Raw genomic sequence first — 27250 nt, 5'->3', positions numbered from 1 at the left:
GGATTTGAAGCCTGGCTCTAGTACTTCCTAGATGTGTGACTTTGGGTAAGTTCCAAATCTCTCCATGCTACTGAAACCTCATCTATAAAACAGGGATAATCATGGCACCAACCTCATGTGGCTCTCATGAAGACTAAATGAAATAATGCATGTAAGGTGCTGTGCACAGTGTCTGGCATAGAGTAAAAAGTGATCAACAAATACTAGATACTAATTTACTAGTCATATTTCATAAGCACTGTTTATGATAATGAAAATGACTTTCTGAAACTTTTATAAAAATGTACCCATAATCCCACCAATGCTCAGTAAATATTCTCAAAAGATTGTTGTGCTTTTTATTGGTACTTTATCAAATACACACTTATCATAACTGTAACTACAGTGTATAAATGCAATCCGTGCTTTAGTTGTTTAATTTACAGACATACTCCAAGTTTCTATGTGTAAATGACTACATAAGTGGTCATTCACCAGATAGACTACAGCCTGAGACATTTTTTATTATTTTGAAATATTTAGATTAATGACTGTATTAATCTAATTAAAGCATTTAATGTAATGAGGCAATTAATGCATTTATTTGGCTATTTTAAGTTGAAAGTACCCAACTGAATATATCTATTTGGCACAAATTTGACATAAAAATAAGAATAAAAAATAGACAAAGCACCTTTACAATGAGGGGCGGGTCGGTTCCAGGTTCCCTCATGTGTGCAAAGGAGGAGTGCCTCTCCCACCAGCAGGTAGCCTTGGTCACAGCTGTACAGGATTGACATTCCAGGGGAAAACCGAGCTATGTTTCCACCAGTATGGTTCCCGTTGGGGGTCTTAGGCGGAGGCTGACACCCTACGAAGGCTTAGACATCAATAAGAAAGGGTCTTTAACTCAGCACAGAGGAGCACATAGCCTGCACTATCTCTGGGTGATAGCGATACAGGAAGGCCAGAGGCAACAAGCCAACTAACTTGGCTTGTTGAGTGTCCAGAAACACTCATTCATTCCACCCAGACCAGCAACACTGGACGGAGACCTGCATTTCCTACTGACAGCCAGCATAATTTGAAGAAAAGTGTTAAAAAATAAGGTAATGAAACATTAACGGATACAGTTCACAATGGTAATCCATCAGTCAACAGTTTTCTTATCTTTTCCCTTTAAATAGCAGACAGGGTTACACCTTCAAATGTCTACGAGGGCTAGGAAGTGAAGCCACAAGATCCAACAAGTCAGAGAGCCCCCGTCCTTCTAAAAGTGGCAGCCACTGCTCAGCTCAAGTTACTGGTGCCTTGCCAGGAAGCAAAGGGGGCTCTCATGGCTCACAAGCTGACTATTTATCTTAAACTGAAGATGGGTTTCACTTAAGATTACTGTGCTGGCCAAAGACAACCATTCTGTGGAGCTGAGTTCCAATTCTTGGGTCGCCAATCAGCAGCCTCTGCTGTAGATAGTCATGGACAGGAATAAGGCTGCCAACTGATAACTACAATGACAAGAAAGACAACTCAATGGGTTGGAGGGCCAATTAATTCTCCAGAACACCCAAAGTTCTCTTTCTGGCTGGCAACATAGCCTTAAATATCAAATTATTAGCAATATTACTGCCAATCATTTGCCAAAAATGTATGTGCATTTTTCTTACACTAAAGTCATAAGAATAACAGTTTTGGAGACTCTATCAGTTTGGAAGTTAGCCATTATCCTTTCATTTACCATTTATTGCTCAACACACTGAGAAAGGAAAGAGAAAACAAACAATCAAGTGAGAAGATAGGAAAAGGCAGATATCTTGTAAAACAATATAATTGCCTTAGCTCTTAGATGCTTTTCTTTAGGCAGAATGTCAAGTGCAGATTCAAAACCTTTTTTCTTTACTCCGTACAACATCCCAGAATTTATCTCTTCAAGTATCTTACCTTTTTTGATACAAGTTGGCACACCTGGCACCCATGTGTTATCAGTATGACACCTAATCACGCGACTACCATTCATGATGAAGCCGGGATGGCAGTCAACATACACTATGTCATTGTGGGAATATGCAGAAAGCGTTTTATTGAGCTTGTACCCGTGTTTGACTTCTGGGTTAGGGCAGTGAGTCACAGGAGGAGATTGTAAGCACTGTGGGGAAGGCCCACTCCAAGATCCACGTCCTTTAGAATCACTTCTGCACTGCAATTTTTTCTCTCCCAGGAGATAGAATCCTTGGTCACATTCATAAGAGACTTCATTTCCATATAGAAAATTTTCTGCCATCATGCCTGTGTGCTTCCCATTGACAATCACTGGTGGAGGGTGACAGTGAATAACTGCGGAAGAGATTTAGGGAATTCTGCCTCAGCTAGTACCTCAAGGTGAGCGGTCTACATTCAGGTACAAATGACAACATGCAACTGCATATATTTCACATAACAAAAAATAATTTAAATTTTGGAATAAGGATTATGCTTTTTTAAAAAACAACTTTATTAAATGTGATTATATGAGTACTATATACTCCATAAACATTCAGAAAATAAAGTGTAAAGGAAGAAAGAAATACAGTTATGTTCCCATGACCTAGGAATATGGGCTATATACTTTGTTATTAGCAAAATTAGCAGATGCATGGAAAATACTTTCTACTTGACAATGTTTCTCAGTGTCCATGCTGAACAACACCATAAGATTTTTCATACCTAACCTCCAATGAGGGAGATCCCTAAGACTGCCGAAGCAGTGGTAGACTAGTTGTTCAGCAACCTGCCCTCTCTAGTCCTCCATTACCATGGTCAGGCTTTTATTTTTTCTAACTTACCTTTACAAAGTGGAATCTTTTTGAACCAAATTCCATTTTCAGCATCTTGACATTTGTGATAAGTATGTCCAGTCAACCTATACCTACAGAGAGACAGATTATAATGCATTTCCTGTTCCCAATATCACATCTCTTCAAACCATATGCACAAAGGGACTTCTAAATAAGAACTTTGGCAGAGAGGAGTTGAAATTCTTGGTCCTCCAAGTAAAAAAAAATAATAATAAACTACTTTTGAGTTAAGCAAAGCCCTTTCTAGGTCAAGAGAGGACTGAAGAGTCAGAGTTGCTAGTTAGGCCATTGGAACCTCATATTCTCCATGCATGTGACAATGAGGAGCCTCTAAAGGATTCCACCAAGACAAGTTGAAGGTCGAGTTAATCCACAAAACGAGGTGGACCTTTTCTCAGAACAGACCATTTCATACTCACCCATCTTGGCAGGATGTATTAAATAGCTTCACATGTGAACCAACTGGAAGTTCTTGAAGATCCTCTCTCACAGGCTGGCATGTTTCTGGAGAAGCAAGGATGGAAGTACAGTATTTATAGATGTCTCATATCAAAGAGAAGGACAACTCTGGAACTGAAAGTACCTTCACACCGCGGGGCAGAAGGACTCCAATTTCCTGAAGGCATACAGTGAATGGATTTGTTTCCCACAAGCAAGTAGCCAGGGTCACAAGTGTAGTCTACAGTCATCCCAGAGACAAAGAAGACCGTATTTCCACCTGTATGCCGACCATGGTGGAGCCCAGGAGGTGGCTGGCAGCCTGAAGAGAAAAACTCCCTACATAAATACCAACACAGAGGAATTTATACTGAAGAACACTAAGTGTACAACATTGGACAGACAATCTGAAACTCTGCTGCCAAAGATCATGAAGCTCAAATTCACCACTGAATGCTGTTTGCTCTTTAAAAAGGCTCTCTCATTATCTACCCTGAATAGATCCCAGATCCAAGGGGGCATTCGCATGAACACACACACCACAGAGAACATCTATTACAGGATGGAAGAAATGGAAAGTAATCTGTGCCCCTCTTGCCTCTTTCCATGATGTGGTTTTGGGTGTGAGATAATAAACAAGAATAATTAAGTAAATCTCTCCTTTTCTTTCCCCCTTATTGGGTTTTTACCTTTTTCACAAACTGGTATTTCAGGATCCCAGGTGTTATTAGCTTTGCAACGAATCTGACTACTGCCCTTCAGAGTAAATCCATTAAAACACTTGAATGTCACAGTGTCATTGTAGAAATATGGGGCTTCCTTGCCAGATATCTTGTATGCATTTGCAACATGGACATGTGAGCATTGGACAGCAAGGAGGGAAAGTTCACATAGGGGAGCAGGGCCACTCCAGGTGCCTCTTTCTTGATCATTGCTTATACAACGGATGGTGCTCTCTCCAATGAGGCTGAATTCCACTTCTCCTTCTGGCCCAGGGTTACATGTGTAAGTGACCATGGTTCCGTATGGAAAATCTTCTAAGGAACTCCCGGTGTATGCTCCATTGTAGATAACAGGGGGTGGTGGACAGGTGATTTCTAGAGAGATGAAAAGATACTGTAGAATTGAGTTCCTGTATTAGACACCAAAGAACAGAAATGATGCTGGCTATGAATCTATTGTTTCCTGGATGGTATGGGTACATTTTCATGATGTGAGTTATGTGAAAGCTTATTAAGTATGTAACATTCAATTTAGACACATTTCATAGGAAAGAAAATCTTTATTAAAAGTGAATGTGGTTGATTAATATCACATTATGAGTTTAGGCCCAATAGTAAATTGCTAATTAAAAGAAGAATTCTTCTTAACTAGGCAATAGGAGAATAAAAGACACAAGGGAATAGAATTATGCTTTCTTGAGTACTCTCTTTGGGCTGAGGTGATATGATAGTTTTTCTTTCTTTCTCTTTTTTCTTTTATTTTTGAGACGGAGTCTCACTCTGTCGCCCAGGCTGGAGTGCAGTAGCACGATCTCGGCTCACTGCAAGCTCCGCCTCCCGGGTTCATGCTATTCTCCTGCCTCAGCCTCCCGAGTAGCTGGGACTACAAGTGTGCGCCACCATGCCCAGCTAGCTTTTCGTATTTTAGTAGAGACAGGGTTTCACCGTGTTAACCAGGATGGTCTTGATCTCCTGACCTTGTGATCCAGCTGCCTTGGCCTCTCCAAAGTGCTGGGATTACAGGCATCAGCCACCGTGTGCAGTTGATATGATAATTTATATGGTTAGCTGAGAAAACTTATTGTTAAATGAGCACCTACTTTGTGATAGGCAGTTTCCTCATTTAGAAAGTAGCAATAGTAAAATTTAATTTGAATAATTTGAAGTCTGTAGTCTTTTTTAAATTTTATTTTTATTTTATTTTATTTTATTTTTTGATGGAGCCTCGCTCTGTTGCCTAGGCTGGAGTGCAGTGGTGTGATCTCGGCTCACTGCAGGCTCCGCCTCCTGGGTTCAAGTCATTCTCCTGCCTCAGCCTCCCAAGTAGCTAGGACCACAGGCACGTGCCACTATTCCTAGCTAATTTTTTGTATTTTTAGTACAGACAGGGTTTCACCATGTTAGCCAGGATGGTCTCAATCTCCTGACCTCGTGATCTGCCCCCCTCGGCCTCCCAAAGTGCTGGGATTACAGGTGTGAGCTACCACACCTGGCCCTTTTTACTTTTTTGTTTACATTCTCTGGACTTCCTACTCTGTAGTCTTATGCAGATTTTACAGAAGAAAGGCTAGAGTTTCAGAGGAGTTGTACAATTGGTTCAAGGTCTCACACTAGTAAGCAGTAGAGACAGAATGTGAATTCAGATCTGACACCAATCCTTTACACTAAACTGTGTATACCCAAAGTAAGATGCTGGCTCATATAATCACTGCTGTCATTATTCCCATAATCATAAATCACAAAATAGAATCAATAACCAAGTACATTTAAGTTATTGGTGAAGAAAAAGGTAGCAAAAGAAAGACATGGCAAAACTGCAACCATAACTATTGGCAAAATTAATAGAACATAATCTAATACTCTAATTCCCCTAACATGCCCCAAAACAAAAATCTCCCAGGAAATGTCTAGATCTCACATTATTTCAGCTCCTGTATCATTTTTGCTACTCACCTTTACAAAGACGAATCTCCATAAACCAAGGAGTTGTGCCTTGACACTCCTGATAAACACTCCCACTTAACTTGTACCTAGAGACAGAGTCACGTATGTCATTTTGCCATCAGGTGACCACTAAGTTAAGCAAGAATCATGGGCTCCCAAGCAGACTCACTACTTTCAGGCCAAGGAGCAATAACACCAAAAATGTAGCCAACATCAGCACCAACCTCTCATTGCATAGGCATAACTTCCATGCACGGAAAAATAGTATGATAGACACTTCCATAACCATGTGACAGGCAAGCACCTGAGACAAACTCTTTTTTTTTTTTTTTTTTTTTTTTTTTTTTTTGAGAGGGAGTCTCGCTCTGTCACCCAGGCTGGAGTGCAGTGGCTGGATCTCAGCTCACTGCAAGCTCCGCCTCCCGGGTTCACGCCATTCTCCTGCCTCAGCCTCCCGAGTAGCTGGGACTACAGGCGCCCGCCACCTCGCCCAGCTAGTTTTTTGTATTTTTTTAGTAGAGACGGGGTTTCACCGTGTTAGCCAGGATGGTCTCGATCTCCTGACCTCGTGATCCGCCCGTCTCGGCCTCCCAAAGTGCTGGGATTACAGGCTTGAGCCACCGCGCCCGGCCGAGACAAACTCTTATACAGAGCTTGCAGTGTGTCCTGACACAAACTCTTACATAGAGCCTGCAGTGTGTGCTGATACATCAAACTTGAGTCAGGCTGAGTCAACCTTCACTCACCCTTCATCGCAAGAAGAGTTAACATCTGGTCTAATAAATTGGTGCTGAGGTTTTGTCAGGAGTTGCTTTTCTGTAGCTTCACATGCTGCCACTAAGAAAAGAGACTAGGATGAGAATTTAATTCAAGGTAATCTTAAAGTGAACAAAACGTCTACATTTGAGGTCTGGCACCTTTGCACTGGGGTACAGGGTGTGTCCATATCCCCTCAGAGGTACACTGTATGGATTCTTCTCCCACCAGCACATAGCCAGGGTTACAGCTATATTTTATAGATGTTCCAGGGGCAAAGCGGACCATGTGTCTATCTTCTTTTTGCCCATTGAGGATGTTAGGAGGGGCCTGGCATTCTAAATGAAAGGACAAAAACAAAACAAAACATAACTGCTTAAGTAAACAACCACAGAAAGAAACTGAGCCAAAGAAATTGACATTCATGCTACAATTCCACTCTGGTGGCCGCTGTATGATACAGAACATATGTTGCAGACCAGCTTTGGGTAATTTTAGGTCACCATTTCCCAATCTTTTGTTGTTGTTGTTGTTTTCTGCACTTAGGCTGCTGCAGATGTTGTTCAGTTTCCACTGGGTGCTGCAACTCCTCTCCTGTCTCTTCCCTTCATAAGGAATCACCTTGTATGTTTTTACGGGAGATTCTGATATATCCCTAGGAATGAGGGCTTGCGTGACTTCTCTTTTAAGAAGTCACTATTAAGACAAACAAGCATTTTTCTCCTCATTTTTCCCCCTATAGATATGGGAAACTTAGTGATTCCTAACATTTATTTTCCCAAGCATATTCCCATAAAATAAAACAATGGTGGGGGGCTGGTGATAAGAATGCCCTCTACAAAATTTATATTGATTACATTTAGTAGATTTGAGGGGAATATAAACTGGACAAGGCCCTACTTAAAGCCCATAACCCCTTCTTCTAATTTTTCAAGAAAACAAATCAGAAGCACCTTTTCTGAGTACCGGAACACTCACCCTTTTCACAGACTGGTGCAGATGGCTCCCACATGCCTTGGGCATTGCATCGGATTTGCTTGCTGCCCTTCAAAGTGAAGCCAAACATGCAAGCAAATATCACAGTGTCATTATAGGCATATCGATCTTTCTGCCCAGATACTATTCGGCCTCTTAGGATCTGGGGATGTGGACACTGAACCGCAGAAGTAGAAAGTTCACAGCGTGGGGCAGGGCCACTCCAGGTCCCAGTCTTCCGACTATCAACTGTACAACGGAGAGTGTTCTCTCCAATAAGGATGAAGTTCACTCCTTCCTCTGGGTCCGGGTCACAAGTGTAAGTGACTATGCTTCCATATGAGACATTTGCTAGTGAGTTGCCTGTATGTCTTCCATTGAGAATAGGGGGAGGTGATGGGCAAAAAATTTCTAGGGAAATTGCAGAAAGAAATGACAAGATCATAGATGTACTGAAAACAAAGAATGCCCCAGATGCTCCTTGATACCACTATCCTAGGACAATGATATCTGAATCTATAATGAATCAATTAAGGCAGCTAAAGCAACATAATTTAGAAGTATGATTCTCAAGCTTCATTCCTGATTATATGTACTCTACTGATCCTTTGATTTCTTTTACCAGATATACAATTTTCTTTACGTACATGGTCTGGCTACCTACTTAGAAGGTCTACATAGCTTTCAGAGGAGGGAAAGCCTAGGAACCCTATTTTACTTGAGGAAACAAAATATAAGGATGCTTTGGTGAAGACCATATCCTTAAAGATCTCTAGGAGTTCTGTGTTCTTGCAATGACTGAACCAAAATCTTTAGTTAAGCTGAGAATGCAGTGCTGTCAGACCATTGTTGCCTAGCCTACCTTTACATACTGGCATTTTGGTCCAAGCAACTCCCTGTCCAGCAATTACACACCGACTAGAAGATGGGCCTTGCAGTTGATACCTGGAGACAGAAGGTTGTCATTCAGAACTATTAGGCAGTTTGTGCTGAAGAACAGCAGCCTCTACTTACAGTTCAAGACAAGTTCATTCAATCGGTGTGCACCTGTTCCTTTTATCAGCATTACCTCTCACAACCCTACCTCAGGCTGCCCAGAAATCCTCACAGGGGAGCCTTCTGCAGGTTTCACAGTCCACACCACGCACACACAAGCCAAATGAATTAAATCGCATAAATAATCCTGACACTCACCCTTCATCACAGAAAAAGTTTGCAGTTACACCAACTTGGAGAATTGGAGGCTCCTTTACCTTCCCATTGGGAAATCGTCCTAGAGGTTTACAGCGTGCCTCTACAAAACAAGCCAAAGATGAGAAATGTGTGGCAAATAACAGAACAGCCCAGATTCTTAAAATAGATTGTAAATTTAGGGTACCTTCACATGTCGGGGGGACAGCACTCCATTTTCCCGAAGACAAACAGTTAATGATCTTTTCTCCAACAAGCAAGTAACCAGATTCACAGCTGTAAGTCACAGATAATCCTGGAGCAATGGAGCGGACATTCTCGCTTGTGTGATGTCCATTGTGGATCATAGGAAGTGCTGGACACTCCAGAGGGAAAACTTTGCACACACATACCAAGAAAAAAAAGCCATCAGATGATGCATCCTTCACAATCTAGAATCAAGGGGATCCAATCTTTTGGCTTCCCTGGGCCACATTGGAAGAAGAAAAATTGTCTTGGGCCACACATAATATACACTAACACATTATAATGATAGCTGATGAGCTAAAAAAATTGCAAAAAAAATCTCATAATGGTTTAAGAAAGTTTATGAATTTCTCTTGGGCCATATTCAAAGCCATCCTGGGCCACACGCTGTCCACAGGTAGCAAGTTGGACAAGCTTGATCTAGATGCTGACTTAGGATACAGATCTAAATAAATAACACATGATCTATGGTAGCCAGTTTTTATTAACTTTCAACCTAGTCTTTTAAAGATCAAACACGTGTGGTTTAAGTGTATCCATCTTATGCCATAAATAGCCATGAATAGTACATTATTTTTCATTTTTAGTTACACTATGCAAATTACATTTGCCTTGTGAAAAATTTCAATTACCAAAAATGTCAGTTTTCACCTATATTCTCACCCTATCCTTAAGCTTATTCTCTGTTCCAAAAGTAGCATGCTATCATTTCAAGGGCTATCCTGGTAGATATTAGTAATATAGTTTATTGGGATCCTATGCATGATACATATATAGTGTGTGTTTATAACAAATACATATTCTATGCCTTACTTTCTCTACTTAGCAACATGTACACAATATCCTTCCATGTCCATACATATATGTCTGTCTAAATCGTTACAAAGGCTTAATTGCTTTCAACAGTCATTAAGCTTTCTGATTATCATAAGATCTCCTTTCTCCAACTCTATCTATTTATCAATAGAACAATAAATACAATCCCATTTTATACTAATTTAATAGTTTTGTCAGCTCTTTAATCTGCTTAAAATTTTTCAACATTGTTCTTTATTAAGAAAATAAATACCTAATTTGATAGTATAATTTTTGTTAAATATTGCCAATTCTTGCAATTGTGAAATTCAAATTCAGATTTATATTTCAGCAGCAACATAAACCAAACCAAAAGAAAAGGAATAAAGAATTTACAGTAGGTCCCTATTTTCAAAGGCATTTATTTGAAATGTGATGGCTCAGAAGATGACTTGGGGAAATAGTGGATAACTTCAAAACATGTTTACAGAGACTACAGAGAGAAGGATATCACCTGTGCCAGACTGAATTAGCAGATACTTATACATTAATTTCAAGTCCATTGGGTGTATTTTTGCTATAAGATCCCACCTTTCTTCTCATTTTAACAGTAACACAGATATACAGTTGAAAATCACCCCATTCCTACAACCCCAACAAACTCAGACCCCATCCTTGCAAAACTTACCCTACTCAATTATTAGGTATGTTTAATTACATTTTTCCATTGTACTTTAAACTCCTTTGCTCAACTGATGTTTTTTGAATGAACAGTTATATTCCTCCATGAAGAAAAATGAAGAAGCCATGACTTTCACCTTTTCCCTTGTTTTCTTCTTACACCCCCATCATTACATGTTCACACTGTTTATCCTTCAGGAGGGTACAAAGTGTGGTCTGCACAGAAAGGCAAGACCCCAATCTCCCAAGCCAGCTTTCTTTTCATACTCACCACTTTCACAGGTTGGTAGTCGTGTCGGCCCCCACCTATTATTTGCTTGACACCAAACAGACTTGTTTCCGTTCATGGAGAAGTTGGTTTTACAGGCAAATGTCACAAAATCACCATGTATGTAGGGTGGTACAGAGCCTCTAATTTTGTATCCTCCTGGTACTGTGGGCTCAGGGCAAATAGAATATTTATTGAAATATTCACATTTAGGTGCAGGTTTATCCCAGATTCCAACCACTTGGTCTTTAGTTATGCAAATTGTATTTTTTTCTCCAATGAGGCGGAAGCCAGTTGAACACGTGTACCTTAACACAGTACCAAGAGCGATGGGGGTAGAATGATAACTAATCCGGCCATTTAGGATAGGAGGAGGAGAGCCACAAGAAATTCCTGAAAATAGAAAAGGAACTTGGTAGGCATACTGATCATGGTGATAAAATATTCAAATGTAGGTAAAATATCCAAATATATATCATATAACTTTTTCAGAAACAGACTTAAAAATACATAGTTTATTTCTTCCCTGCTTTACTCCCAAGCTCCTAAATTCTTACCTTTTTCTTGATCCTCAGCAAACAGATCAACATTAATCATCCTGATCAAACAATGATAATGAAAAGAATGTATCCAAAAGTTCTGAGTCTAATCAATTTTAATAATGAAATAAAAGGCAAATTTAGTACATGAAAATAACATATTAGTGGCACGTTAGTTACACGTGGGAAGGTACCATGGATTAGGGAAATTGGAGCTCAGCAGACCTAGTTTCAAATCCCCACAGTCATTCAATAGCTGTGTGACCTCAAGCAAGTCTTACCCTCTTTAAGCTTCAGTTTCTTAGTCTATAGTATAATGCAAACTACTTCATAAGGTGTAGTGAGAATCCAGTGCTAAAAGTACATGAACAGAGAAAGTACAATGCTTGGAACATACTAATTATTCAATGGCTGTTTCAAACACACAACTGGGGGTACAGGCTGTGATTACCACATTTGGTCCTGCTGCTGAAGATACTACAGCCTCACTACAGGTGATTTGTCATGACTTGATGCTGGAACACTTTGAAAAAGCCACAGGAAGTGAACAGAAGTTTTGAATAATGGCCTCATAGTCTTCATTTACTTGTCCTAATAACCATGAAGGATATTGTTTACAGTTACTTTGTTATGCACACCTTTTCTGAGGCAGTCTCAGAATAAAGGGAAAATTGCCAACCTCTAGAACTTTCAGTTAACTTTCTTTTGGCTCCAAGAAGAGGTCTTGAGTGAGAACTGGCATAAGAAGATATAGCCAAACTGTTTCATCACATCAGTGCTATACTTGGTTTCAGTAAGGGTAACTTTTGAGAACTGTTATTTTTATATATATAGAATCTGCAATATAATATGTACTCAACTGAATCAACTTAACATATTTGGTCTGCATTCCAGAAGACAGAGAAGAGTGGCATATATATGTTCAAAGCACACATATGGATAAGATGTGATAATTGATATATGGGTGGGAACACACCAAACATCAAAAGGCAAGATCCATACTTGGTTGTTTTGTTTTCCACTCCCCAGACAGAAATTTATTATTCCAGGGTGTTGTCATTCCTTCTGGGACACACTGACTAGAAGATTTGCCATTTAACTGGAACATTAAACAATAAAGGGTAACAAGTCATCACCAGAACAAACCAATTCTCAGTCAAATTAGTCACTTCTCTCAAGTTGATGGTATTAATGGGATCTATATTTTTAAGATTTTTGACTTCAGGGAAAAAGTCCAAGGTTATTTGTGATCGACCCAACTACATGATAACTTCAGACTAGGTGAAAACATATAGAAAAATAAAATCTTAAAAATCGTATTCCTTTTAACATTCTTCCTCCCCTCTTTTGCATCCAAATATCAAGATTCTTGTGACCATCTAGAAAAAAATAGTCTCTTTTTTAGTGAAGAAAACATCAAACATCTTGATCCTCAAGTTTACTCCAGAGAGTCCCTCTTATTGAGCCCAGGATCATCTATTCATTCTCCATATTTGGAGCCTTCACTTCTAATCCAAAGCTTTGCTCTTTCAACTGCTGAAGGCACAATTCCCAGCTTTGGCTGGCCATGCGTAATACATACATTTGGAGAAACTAAAGAGGTCTTGGTGAATGACAGAGCTTTTAGTCATAAAGGACAAAGAAAAAGAGAGAAAAAGTCAGAAAAAAAATAACTGTCTTTAGAGATCACACTTCACAATGTTTAACTATGGGTTCTAGGTCTCAGTTCAGGCCCCATCACCTCACACTCACCTCTCATCACAAAGGAAACCTCTGTCCCATGTTAAAGATTAGGAGTAGGAGCTACATAACTATTGAGAAATTGGTTTGGAGTGGCATCCCATGATTTCACTTGGAAAAAAGAGACAAGGTTGTTACATACGCAGGGAACCATTGAGTTTTCCTTAGATGGAGTAGAACTTTGGGCACCTGCACATTTTAGTGCTACATGGTTCCAAGTTTCCAAGGACATACACTGCACAGAGTTAGTTCCAATGAGAGTGTAGCCAGGCTTATATCTGTAGGACACTTCCTTATCTCTTTTGTTATAATTATCATGGTAGATATGTGGAGGTGGCAGATTCCCTGAGAAAAGAGTAAGACATTCTTCTCTGCAGCATAGAGAAGCTCTTTCTAAAATAAGAGCAATCTTCTCTACCACCAGCTTGGGGTTAGTAGGCATGGGATGAAGGTGTTCACATAAGCCGTCCTAAAGGTAAGGCAGAGAGTCCTTTGGGTGACATAGAGCAGAGCTGACATGCATTATTTTTTTCAGAAATGTTGAACTTTATAACTGTTTTCTTTATCTTGATTTATGACAGGAAACATTACCTTACTCATCATTTTCCATTTCATTCAGTTCAAAGGGTCTGAGCCATTCTCTCACCAATATTGTAGCCAGTGAAACCAAACTTTTGCAACACATTTTCACCACCAAAATCTACCTCTTCCTTCCTGCTCCAAAAACAAGGCTAATGAGGTTTCTGAGCTTTGTGGACAAAGCTTTCAATGTTGCCAGGTTTTTAGAGAGTCAGACACTTCCCAGTAAAAGAAGAGGAGAAGGGGAGTATGGAGGGTGCAGACTCAACCTGATGACTAGCTTTCTTTCATAAAGGCTTCATTTTTCAGTATGAAAATGTATAATGTCCACAGTATTTTTTTATTTTTAATTTTGTGCCTGTGATACAGCCTCAGGATGTCCTGAGACATGTGCCCATCTACAGTATTTTGAGTCAAATTCTGATCTCAGCCAATTTCCCCCACTGGTGTGGCCAATGGGATTGAGAGTTCAGCCAATGGAATTGAGAGTTCATCTTATCTTCATTTGAATAAAATCTAGTCATATATATATACACACACACACACACACGCACACACACACAAAATCTCTAATCATTGACTTTGGTGCTATCTGCTTTTTAAAAAAGCATCTTTTAATTTCCCCTAGAATAACACAGATCTAGTACTGCCCCAAAATACAAAAGAGAAAGAAGTCCCACATCTGAAACATTTAGATATTACTTTCAAAGTTTACTTTTAAACTCTTTAACTAGGCCAGGTGTGGTGGTTCACGTCTGTAATTCCAGTACTTTGGGAGGCTGAGGCAGGCGGATCATCTGAGGTCAGGAGTTCAAGACCAGTCTGGCCAACATGGTGAAACCCCATCTCTACAAAAATACAAAATTTAGTCAGGCATGATGGTGGGTGCCTATAATCCCAGCTACTCGGGAGGCTGAGACAGGAGAATCACTTGGACCCAGGAGGTAGAGTTTGCACTGAGCCAAGATCATGCCATTGCACTCCAGCCTGGGCGACTGAGCGAGACTCCATCCCAAAAAAAAAACAAAAACAGAAACAAAAAACAAACAACAACAATAAAAACCTCTTTATCTAGAAAATGCAACCACATATACTATCTTCCTTCTGCTCTTTCCATAGGTACCATATATCTGTTTCCCAAAAACACCTTGTTTTATTTCTAGATCCTGAAGTTTCAGCCCAACTCACCCCTGAAGCACTTTGGCAGTAGAGGATTCTGTTTGCTGTTTAGTTGACATCATATTACATTGCTGCCTTTCATGGTAAAACCAAGCTTACACTTAAATATCACTGTATCATTTTTAAAAAATGAACATAATCCAGATTCTACAATTCCATTTTCAACTTCTGTAATTGAGCATTCAAGTAAGAGTAATACACTGAAGAGGAGGGTTGCTGCAGAGCTCCAGATATCAACTTGATTACCTTTGCTGGTGCAATGCATTGACTCTCAACCAAGAGGTCAAACAGCTTTTCCCTATTATATCCAATATGGCACTGATGATTTCCCAGTAAACCTCTCTCCCTGCTGCTGCTGTCATTGGGGATGGCTGGGAGTGACTTACAAGGAATACGTTTTTAAGGAGTAGGTGGAGAAAGAGAGAATATTATACTTTCTGAGAATTTTCTCTTCATTCTTGCAATCCAAACTGCAACTCAGCCTGCAATTTACCCATTTTGTTGAAATTCTCTATCCTGATCTCAAAGATGATTCTAAATAGGAAGTAGCAAGGTCAAAAGATATATGGAACTGGCTGGTAAAAACCAAAAAGCTATGAGCTGGTCACGAGTCCCCACCCCAGACCACAGACAAATTGTTATAGAAGGGACCTAGGGTAGCTTACTTTTTGCATGGAATAAAGTTGGCAGTGTGTAATCTCCTCGAATGTTTTAGATGTAAGCATTTATTCACTATGAAATAACTTATAATCAAAGGACAGTAAACAAAGGAAAGTGTGGTAGGATTGGGGGCCATGAGGAAGATGGGTAAGTCACAGCTATGTGCTTAGAGCTACTCAAACCAAGTGTAACCCTCCTGGCTACTCACTTTGGTGTGCAGATGCCCAATTTCCCTCTGGAAGGGGACAAGAGGAATTAAATAGGGTGCAATAAAGAGATTGTTTTACTTACATTCCTAAAAATGTAAATCATTATCCCAGGTTACAATATTGTCTGAGATAATACATGTAGCAGATGAGTCACTAAACACAAAGAGATGAGAAATCTCACAGTACACGTTTACCTATGTAACAAAACTGCACATCCTGCACATGTATCCCAGAACTTAAAATAAAAATAAAAATAAAAATAAAAAAGAGATGAATGATGATCTCCCAGCTAGACTTACATTTTAGAAAAGCTTAGTTCTTTCTCTACTGAAAGAATAGCAAAGAAGAGAATATCATTTATGACAAGTACGGGTTAATAGATTAAGGACTCATACAATTTAAAGCCAAATGAAATTCAAGCTCCTAAGCAGTAGCACTGGAGATTTAAAATTGGAAGGGAGTAGCCAAAACTTCCTTGTCTCCTAGGAATCCTCTCTAGCTGGTAATCTTGAAGCAGTGTCTCTGGGGTAGATCAGGGAGGTGATTCCTTTTTCCTTATTTATTTTAAAAAGTATGTGGCAATTACTCAGATCTCTTTTGGAAGAGTGACGGTTTCTGGTTGGTTGGAACTGCTGTTCTGGTATCCATGTACCCTGGAAATGTCTCCTGCCAACCCACCCTTTATTACAAAAATACGTCACTGTCGACCCAAATGCAATACCCATGTGTGTAATCACAGAGTCCTAAAGGTGTACTCTATGAATCATACATGATTTACCTACAAAAGAAAACCAAGCCAACCCAAACAGAATTTCAGACTGGGATTTAGGAGACTTTTTGGAGACTTTTTGTGTTTTATGTTAAATCTCAACCTGACTGGACTTGCTGACAGGCCTGCTTATGTTTACTCACAGAAATTCTTACATTTACAAAACTTTCCAAAGGATCAGTCAACTCTAGAACACTACTTGTTTAATGCACACAGTCTATATTTCTCTGCATGGACGCCAACTTTATTTGTGGTCAATTATAACTTAGAGTTTTCATTTTCCATTTTTATATATATTCTGTTAATCTATGGTATCATCTACCAAGTCTTCTGCCTTAAAAAAACTCACATTAACCATTTCCTTTTTGTAACTCATCCTCTGCTCTCTGCTCTTCAATTAGTCACCAAAGTTTAGTGACTGGACTCCAGAAATCTCACCGCAAACGAACTATTTTGTCATTGCAGTCTCTCATTGGATCATTGAATGACATAATTTACTTTTCTAATTGTTCTCCCTTGGGCTGGTACATCTTCTATACCACTGCACATATTATCTTTCTAAAACACAAATGTGGTCATGCTACTCTGCACATTTAAAAATTTACTATGACTTACCATTGTTTATAGGGAAAAAATGCATAGATTTTTTACAAGTAAGTGCCAATCCATTTAATCAACTACCATTCATCACTATGTAGCCTATACGCCAATGACACTGATTTTTTTCCAAAGACATTATGTTCTTGCACACTTATGCTTTTGCAAATGCTGTTTCCTCTGCCCAGAAGGCCTATATTTCTCTAATTCTTCTAGGTAGCATTTATGATTTATTTCTCTATGACCTCATAACACTTCATAAATAAGAGAACTACATCATAGTACAACGTATATTTAAGAGTCAGTCTTTACAACCACTGTAGGAGTTTCTCAAAGGCAAAGACTATCAGATTAGCTTTTATGTAATTCCCAGGCCCCACTGTCCGGTCTAGAGCTTCGTATCTAGTAGTTACTTAAAAGTATTTTTTGAATTGAGTGGGATGAGGATGAGGTAATATTAACATTCTTTGTACTCTAACTTCTAACCTCACCCTAACACAGTATGGAGACCATAGATCAAAGTCATAAAGATCACAGGATGAATAGGTTTGGCCAGCTATCATGACTTAACCCTCACACCCAGTGCCCCTAAGAGTAAAAGGTAAAAGGAAGCATGTAGCACCTAGGAGCCCTCTTCACTTGAGATGACATGTGAATTTACTGGTCTTTTATCTTAAACAAAACACATTATCTCATCCAGATAAAGCGGCAGACCCAAAGATGCCTCTATTACAGGATTACTCATGTTTACAGAACTGCTGAACATCTGACCACTTGAAGATCTCTAGGGAGGTGATAAAGAATGCCTCTTGAGGCCGGGCACGGTGGCTCACGCCTGTAATCCCAGCACTTTGGGAGGCCGAGGCGGGTGGATCACGAGGTCAGGAGATCGAGACCATCCTGGCTAACACGGTGAAACCTCGTCTCTACTAAAAATACAAAAATTAGCGGGGTATGGTGGCGGGCACCTGTAGTCCCAGCTACATGGGAGGCTGAGGCAGGAAAAAGGCGTGAACCCGGGAGGCGGAGCTTGCAGTGAGTGGAGATTGCGCCACTGCACTCCAGCCTGGGCAACAGAGCGAGACTCCGTCTCAAAAAAAAAAAAAAAAAAAAAAAGAATGCCTCTTGATATACCCAAGAAAGCATTTGTATTTGCAAGACATCCCAACAGCAAACTTAAGATTGGTTAATCTGAATTTTAGTCTTAGCAAAAGGAAACCTTGGCAGAAACTTACCCTGACCTAGAGACAAAGGCCACAGAAACATAAAAACCAAGAGAGGCTAAAATCTCTTCTCTGCTTCTGCCTTGTTACCAATTATCCTGAGAACTTTGATCTTTGGAATGTCAGTCTAAAATAGGGCAATATTTTGTGGAATGAAGAACGCATGTCATTGCAGCATGGGTGAATATACATAGAAATAAGCTCAGAGGTTCAGAGAATTTTTAGGGTAGACTTCAGAGATGGAGAAAGTAATTTTTCATAAAATTTCAGAAAATCCTCAGAATTATTCTATCTCCTTCACTCTTACAAGTAAAAGTTAGTAGTTTTAGTTTGTTTGCTTGTTTTTTCACAGTGAGGTCAGAGACTGGGGAAAACAGGAAAGGCACGTGGCAAGGGCCTTGAAGGATGAGTACATATGTTTTGACTTTTTTTATAAGGGTGGTAGGGGGAATGGATATTAATGTTTTCCCAGTTTCACTGAGGTATTATTTGTATGCAAAAAAAAAAAAAACTGCACGTAACTAATGTATGCTATTTGGTGAGTTTGTGGGACAAAAACGTAAAAATTTTAAATACAAACTTTCCCAGGATAGCATAAGAAACTAAAGTATATAAGAGATCTTGTAAAAGCTCAGTACACATATGATCCTGTAAAATTACTTTAATGAATTTACATAACTATCTTAGCTAATAAACCTTTAATGCCTAGAGAGGAGAAAACATGTTTATTATTCTTCATTATTTTATTCTGTTAATCTACTAGAGTAACATGCCGCCAAAGAGAACTCAGTAAATACTTTCTGATGGGAACTAGATAAAGGGATAGTCATTTCAAGACAGTTTCCTGTAACTTAAAATAACAATATTATTATTAATAATGGAATAGAAGTTATTCTAGGCCCTAGGTAAGAAACTATAGCAATTATATACTTAGGGATATAGCTGGAAAAGTCATTTTTCTATGTATGAGAACAAGCTCAAGTTTCAACGCCCTAAACTGACAAGCAGAAAACAAGAAGTTAACTCTTCTTCCAGATCAGATGGTAGTCCAGGCAAAAAAAGTACACAGTTGTAAGGCCCTCCTAGAATAGCAGTGTATTTAAATATCAAATTTATAATCTCCTTCTGTTTCAAACAGGTCTGAGACAGGTACAGGTGAAAGTCAAAGCATAAACATGAACCAGCTGCCACAAGGTCACACACAAAGCTTCCAAAACACAGCCAGACCTTAGCTGTGACCCTACATTGCTACTGGAGAAGTCGCAAAGACTGGTTCTAAGAATAGGCATCATTATTGGGAGCCAGATATCACTATAGGTCCCCTTCAATTTATTTCCTCAGTTACTTTAGTTTTCTCTATTAACAACTACAAAAGTCTCCAAGTGCTTACTCTGTGCAAAAAAACAAAATTCTATAAGGAATATCAGGGTTTGACCTCAATGGAGACAAACTTCATGATCCTGATACTACTTGTACTAGTGACTGTAGTCAAGTTACTTAATCTGTAATTATCAGTGTAAATAAGGACAATATCAAATTATCCTCCACAAACTGGAAAACCAATTTAAATTTACAAGATTTAATCAGTGGCAATGACCTGGATGAAGATGGAATGAAGATCTGGAAACAGCAAAAGCAGAAGGGTGCTTCATAGCATAACTTCCCATGATGAAAGGAGATACAGATCACACTTTCTGGATGGGAAAGAATGGGAAAGTCTCATTTCCAATAAGGAGACTTAAGGGCCATCTTCCTTTGGGAGCATCAATCTTCATTAGTAATGAAAGCCCAAAATCCCAGGTCACAAGGCAGATCATATCGGAAAAGGGAAGGTTAATCCATGAGCCATCAAATAATACAAATTCTCTTGAAGGTCACTGAACCCTCTTCACATCTTTCTGCAGCCAGGAATAAAACTCAGAGGAGATCATGACTGGATCCAACCATGTACCATGTTAAAAACAACCAGGCAAAGCAGTTTCTGAGTTAAAGCAACAGGGATATATTTAATTACTTGGGCCCAGGGAGTTTACCAGGAATGGTTTGGAAATCCATTTGAAATGGATGAAAAACAAACATATAGGATAATAAAACTAAAACCAAAATTTTAGAAAGCAGGTAGGAGGGAAAATCATTATTGAGAATGATAATTCATATAATCAAATACCTTAATACTGGGTTTCCTGGCTATTTGATAAGCAAGTTTTGAATGATGATGTCAAAGTTGTCAGAATCAAAATAGAGTCACTAATGGAAAAACAAAGCAAAACAAAAAAACACCCTGACAAAGCCAGGGAAGGCCATAAAAACCTTCTCATGCTTGTATGCCTGTTAACCCAAACTATCATAAAAGACTGAAAAACCACAACCATGCACAAAGGCCACTGCAACCCTATGAGAACATCCTTCCAGCATCTGTCTGTATAACCTCAAACTGGCATCACCCTTGTTATTGGTCTTTGTAGCCAAGGATAATTATTCCAAAACAATTATTTTTCCTTTAAAAACCTTTGTCTTCCTTTCCTTCCTTGAATATACACACAGTTCATGATCACACACATAGTCCCATTGCAATGTTCTATTCCCAAACAAATATCTTTTTCTTTTAGAGAGTCTTTCTCTGTTTGTTATTTAGTTTAACAACAGTTATGCATATTAACCAAAGTTCAGTCCTAAGCACAGGAGATGTATCTGTGAACATTAGAGACAAGGTTCCCACCCTCATAGAAGGTATAATCCAACAGAAAGAGACAGACTGTAGATACCAGGAAATAAATAAGAAGGTGCTGAACATGAAATATGAAATAGAATGATATGTCACAACATAATGCACTGGAAGGAGAAGGGACAGGGTGGCATGCAACTTCAGTTATGATGGTTAAGGAAGGCCTGTGAAAAAGCAACATTTAAGTTGTGACTGAAGGACAAGGAGGAAGAAGGAAGCAGCCAGGCAAATTGCTGAGTACAAGTATTTTAGGCAGAGGTCTAACAGGAGGAATGAATTTGGTATGCTCCAGGGACAGACAGAAGGCAAGTGTGGCTGGGATGCAATGAGCTAAGCAGAATGGTACACGATCAAGACAGAAAACTCAGCAGAAGGGATCATGCAGGGCTTCTTAGGCCACAGATATGTGAACGTTACCCTGAGTAGAAGTCATTGGAGAGTTCAAGCAGGAGAATCACATGGCCTGATTTACTTTTTTAAAGGAATATTCTGACAACTGGGTAGAGAGTGGATCGAACTGCTACTTTTAGAAGCAAAGAGTACAGTTTAGGGGAAAAAAAATGATGCTTGGACCGAAGGAGTGAGCAGTGGATATATTTTAGAAATAGAATTGGCAAGACTTTTTGTTGTTTTGCATGTGGGGCTGAGGAAATGGGAGGATTCCTGACTTCTAGACTTCTGACTTGGGCTACACAATTGATAGAATTATCCTGTTCTGAGGATGGAAAGCCTGAAAAAGGAGTGTGTGTGTGTGTGTGTGTGTGTGTGTGTGTGTGTGTGTGTGTATTGTGGCCTTCAGGTAGGGAATTGGTTCAGAATCATTTCCATTCAGACTTGGTATATCTAACATACTAGGCATCCACATCAAGATGCCAAGTAGGCAGATGGATGTACAAGTTTGCAGCTCAGGAGAGAGGACAGAACTATAGATAATAAATATAAGTCGTCAACATATAAATAGTATTCAAAGCCATGAGACAAGATGAGATGAGGTCTTTTAGGAAGAAGAAATGAAGAAAGACAAAAGAGGCTCAGGGCTGAGCCCTAAGACCCTCTAATATTTAGAGATAGAACAAAAAAGACTAAGAGTCACCAGAGAAGTATGGAAAAACAGGTAAGAGTGTCTTGATTTAGAAGATGAGAATAACAGTTTCAAGAGAAAGGAAATCATCAGCTTTTGCTGAAAGACTAAGAAAGATTAAGATAGAAAAATGACCATTAGATTTATCAGCATAAGGGTCAGTAGTGACATTGCAAGAAATAGCTCCAGGAGACAGATGGGGAAGAAGCCTGTCTGAAATGGAGAAGGAGATAAAGAAATTTGAGTAAGTAGTCAATGAGAAGTTTTGCTGAGAAGGACAAGAAGAGGGACAGGAAAATGGAGTTCCAGTGGGTCATGAGAAGATCCACAAAGGATTTCCTGGGTATACTTAAATGCTGGTGGGGATGATCATGCAGAAAAAAGCACATGGATGATGCAAGGCAGGAGATATCTGCAGAAGTAAAGTCCTTGCAAAGGCAAAAGGGTATGGAACATGATAATGAATACAGAAAGAAGAGCTGAAATTGTCAGCAGAAAGGATACTTCTTTCATTGTTATAGGAGGAAACATACCAAGATTTCAATTCATATTTGTTAATTTCCAAGTTACAGGCTATTGATAGGAACTCAAATCAGGAGATAAGGCAGATTAAGGTCTTGCACTCATGGAACTTGTATTCCAGTGAGGGAACAAACAACAAACAGGTAAATAAATAAGCAAGAAGGTTTTAGATGGTGATAGGTGGTCTGTAGAAAATAGAACACGGTTTTGTATTGGAGAGTGCCCTGGAATATGGATACTTCAGACAAGAGTCAGAGAAGCACAATAGGTGGCTGACCCTTGAATGTCAAGGAGGAGCCAGGCAAGGAATAATTTGGTAGGAAGAGCATTTCAAAACACAGAATACCCAGTGCAACTGTGCTCAAAGAATAAAGAGAAGGCCAGTATAGCTGGAGCAGAGAGAGTGAGCGGGGTATAGAGAATTTCAGGGAGAGGCAGAAGGCCTCAGATTGGAGAATAAGGGGCATGGGTTTTATTCTAATGTGACAGGTTTTCTGCAGTGGAGAACAAAATCTAATCCCAGATGGAGGTAAGTTTGTAAGTTAGTAGGTTTGTAGCTGATTAGAAAATGGGAGCATTCTTGTTTCATGGTTTTGTTTTCTTAGCATAGGACAAGTTTAGATGGCCAGTGAAGGCTTAAGTAAAATTTAGAAGTGTGGGAAATTTGAATCTGTTTATGCAAATAGACAAAAGGAAAAATGGGGAAACACTAAAAAGGAAATTTGCTTCCCATTGACTTTGCTTATAGCCGTGTGCCCTATAGATACTTACTGCAGAATCTTCTAGAGTGATTGTTAAACCTCAGCTTTCCTGTGCTAACTCCAAAACTATGAACCTCTGGAGGGGGAGGTGGAACCAGGAACCTACATTTTATAAAGGTACTTTAGTAGTTTCTTAAGCACACTCAAGTGCAGGAACTGGCCAAGAGCCAAGAGATGATCTGTGGAGAGCACACAGTAGCAGTAAAAGTCAGCAGTGGAGACTGGGTAAGGCATGAGCCACGGCAGACAGGTGGGGAAGACCATGAGCAGCACATACATGACAGGGAGCTGGAGAAATCAGGGGGTGTGAGCTTCAGTGAGATCCCATTCCAAAGGGCTAGAAAGGCTGAAGAAACTAGATTTTCTTCCACTGGAGGCCTTTTAGATTTTTGAACAATAGAGTGAAATAATAAAAATATATATATTTCTTAATTTGTTGTTTTTGTAATTGGAAAGTGACCTATAGGTCACTCTTTAACCTTTCCAATAATGAGAACCAAAATCTCTTAAAAGAGATGAGGTTGTTACACAGGTAATTACAATGCTTAGGAGGGGAATACTGGTACAAAAATGAGAAATGGACAAACAACAGAAGCACAGGAGCGTGAATGGCTGACAGGTAGACCCGGTATTTCATGAGTCTCCAGTTAAGTGACCTACATGATGCTGATGCTGTGGCCCTGAATTGGCAGGACTGGTGAAGAAGTTGATTTTCCGTTGATAATATCCTCTCTGAAATTTAGAAACAGGTGAGAAGTCAGGGACTGTATTCTGCTCTTAGAAAAAGTTGTGAATGCGCATTTGTTCAAAGGGAGTTAATATGCAGAAAAAGAAAAGAGAGATGAAGATAAGGGTCTGGAGAAAAGTTTAAGGGTCAGAAGACAGTAAAATGTCAGGAAAGCAAACAGTAAGTTGTAATAAGCCAATATGTGCAGTATTCCAGACACCTTAACAAGCTGGATGTGCATAAAAACAATTGGACACCCAGCTTGTTAGCCTAAATGCTGGCTCCATAAAAACAAGTTTGTACAGGAGGCTTATTACTGACATTTAGTAGTAACAACTAATATCCAACTTTCTTTGCTTAGTTTCATTTGTACTCAGGGCAGCTCAGTGAGGTGGAAGGCCAGGTAATCATTAGTTTCATTTTACAGATGAAGAAACTGAAGATCAGGGAGCTAAATGACTTGTCAAAAGTCACCCAGTTATTGAGGTCTGCATACAGTAAACGTCTTATCAACTAGGAATGCATGGTACCCTGGAGATAATTAGAAACTTAGACCCATCCTGTAGCCAAGAGATGCTAATCTTAATTATAATCTTTCATTAAAATCAAGCCAATATGGAGGAAAAAAGATATAATAAACGGTGAATGAGACCTCTGCGGACGTCCACATCATTACAGAAGGTTAATAACAAGAAGAAAACAATAGTTTTAATCCATGTCTCAAAAATAACTACGGATGGTTAATGTTTAGGATCTCTTTACCAATATCACATTAGAGTTCAGAAAATCTGAGACCCTTGCTTGCGAACCAGGTCTTACTCTTATTTAGGGAAGAGTGACGAGGCTCTGCCGCTTTTGCTGGGCAGAAGCGCAGTTCAGGGTGTACAGAAACAGCCTCACGTGGCTAGTTGGTGCCGCACGCAGTGGGTAGATTTCCTGCGGCGAGCGGTAGCGCTGACCGCAGGCCAGAGAGCAATGAGCACCTGCAGAATTTCGGGGGCGGGGAACCAGGAGACCGCGAGCACCAGCACACCACCAACCACACGGGGCCGACCAGACAGCGCCCTTCTGTGGCGCAGCCTCCAATTCTGGAGGTCCCAGCTCCCGGAGGAGCCAGTGGGGACAATCAGGACCAGGCGGTTTATTGCAAGGGTCCCTCAAAGCTAGCGGGAGGAGGACACGCGTGGAGGGCTGTCCCCATCGTCTCGCTTTTAGCCCCTGGTTTGCATAGCGGCACATAACCTTCCCTGCCCGGGACGCGTCCCCACCTCCGTACTTCCCCTCCCAGCTCACCGAGGACCCCCGGTGCGACGAGAGCCAAGAAAACCCCGAGCAGGCCCGCGGCGCCCATGCCACGGCCGAAGCCCCCGCGGCGGGATGCGTTCCGAGACCCGCGAGCGTCCGGCAGCTCCGCGAGGGCAGGGCTGGAGCAGCAAGCAGCTGTGAGCCAGGAGAGGCGGGCCCTTAAATATTGTCCGGCACACTTGCTAGTTTTGCGCGCACACCTGCAGGCGGCCTGGGGGCTGACGCGGCGCCGGTGAGGGTGGGACAGGCGGGAGGGGCCGCCCGGCACGAGGTGGGCGGGGAGCTCTGAGCCACACTGGCTCAGACTCGCCCCTCGTTGCGGTGGCTTCCCCACTTTTTTGACCACGCAACCCGCTACACTCACTTGTTTCTCTTTCTAGAACTTAAACAAAACTTTCACAAATTAGTACTCACCCTTAGTAACTACAATGTTCGTCTTCTGTGCCATGCTGTGTTATGCTAGACTAGGCTAGGCTATCCTATTCTAATTCTTATTTCTAATAAGAATATATTAGAAATCCACCAAACTCATTTCAAAATCTATTGGTGGATTCATCTCCCAGTTTGAAAAAACAGTGTAAGTTGACTTAGGGAATATAGGAACTGCAGCCACTTCTGCTCTTCTTTTTATTTGGAAGTAATCTCTACAGAAAAGTTTCAAGAGTACTGCAGAGAATTCCCATATACTTGTCATCCAGATTCTCTGCATGTTAACATTTTGCTATATTTTCTTTACCATTCTCTATTCTTTCTCTATAGACATATATGTACATAGATGTGCTTATATAATTATAATTATGTAATTATTACTTTGGAACCATCTAGCATTTATTCCTACTCTAAATGGTTCACTAAGGAGTTTCTGTTCCATAACTAGACTGTAGTGATCAAAAATAAGAACTTAACATTGACACAAGGCTATTTTATAAGCTACCATCTGTATTTAATTTTGACAATCATCTCAATAACCTGCGTTATGGTAAAAACAGTAACAACAATAGAAACCAACCTTTGTTTTTCCTGGTCCAGAATCATTTCAGGATCATGTATTGTGTTTGATCATTATGCCATCCCCCCCACCCCCCCACTTCTTTAATCTGGAAAAATGTCCTCAGCCTTTTTGGTATTGCATGACCTTTACATTTTTGATGAATACACTGCAATTATTTTTGGAGAATGACTTTTAAGTCCGTTATCTATTATAATAACAAAAATACCCTGAAGTTAGTGGTGTAAAGCAAGAATAAACATTTATGATCTCACAGTTTCTGTGGGTCGGTCAGGTGGTTCTGGCTTGGGATCTCTCAGGAGATTGCAGTTAAGATGTCAGCTGGAGGTGCAGTCATCTGAAGGGTTAACTGGGACAGGCGAATCCACATTTAAGATGACTCACTTACCAACCCTTGACTGGAAGCTTCATTCTTCACCAAGTGGATTTTGCCATAGGGCTCGCTGCTTGTATGTTGAGTGTCTTTGTGATATGGCAGCTAGCTTCTCTGAGAACAAGAAAGAAGAAGCCACAATGTCCTTTGTGACCTGTCCTCAGAAATCACAATATATTATCTCCAGAATATCCTATTGATTATACAGATCAGCTCTTTTCAGTGTAGGAGGGCAGTATACGTGGATGGGAATGTCAGGAGACAGGATCACACCCCACAATTTGGGTTTGTCTATCATTTCTTCATGATAGATTCAGGTTATTGAATCTAATTGTTTGACAGGCATACCAGAAAGGATGTCGTGTCCTTATGGGGAGGCATATGTTGTCTATTTGTCCTATTACTGGTGGTGGTAACTTTCATCAC

General features: G+C 40.1%; 1 protein-coding gene across 2 annotated transcripts in view; it reads right to left on the bottom strand.

The window, feature by feature from the left end:
* CR2 (complement C3d receptor 2) overlaps positions 1–25673 on the bottom strand; it is a 39723-nt gene extending 14050 nt beyond the window's left edge. Inside the window, exons 1-15 of one of the 2 annotated variants that reach the window (XM_023186926.2) lie at positions 25431–25673; positions 10830–11219; positions 9024–9212; positions 8840–8939; positions 8508–8590; positions 7649–8056; positions 6832–7008; positions 6661–6751; positions 5924–6000; positions 3938–4345; positions 3394–3570; positions 3230–3314; positions 2799–2881; positions 1918–2310; positions 674–859 (exon numbers count right to left, since the gene is read on the bottom strand). In XM_023186926.2, the coding sequence (XP_023042694.1) occupies positions 674–859; positions 1918–2310; positions 2799–2881; positions 3230–3314; positions 3394–3570; positions 3938–4345; positions 5924–6000; positions 6661–6751; positions 6832–7008; positions 7649–8056; positions 8508–8590; positions 8840–8939; positions 9024–9212; positions 10830–11219; positions 25431–25488 (2905 nt within the window). In that variant the 5' untranslated portion in view covers positions 25489–25673. The remainder of the gene's footprint in view (positions 1–673; positions 860–1917; positions 2311–2798; positions 2882–3229; positions 3315–3393; positions 3571–3937; positions 4346–5923; positions 6001–6660; positions 6752–6831; positions 7009–7648; positions 8057–8507; positions 8591–8839; positions 8940–9023; positions 9213–10829; positions 11220–25430) is intronic. The other variant, XM_023186927.2, reaches the window with a different exon arrangement.
* Positions 25674–27250: the final 1577 nt, after the last annotated feature.

This window comes from Piliocolobus tephrosceles, chromosome 1, assembly GCF_002776525.5.
Source record: "Piliocolobus tephrosceles isolate RC106 chromosome 1, ASM277652v3, whole genome shotgun sequence".
NCBI lineage: Eukaryota > Metazoa > Chordata > Mammalia > Primates > Cercopithecidae > Piliocolobus > Piliocolobus tephrosceles.
This window is presented reverse-complemented; position numbering and strand designations above follow the sequence as displayed.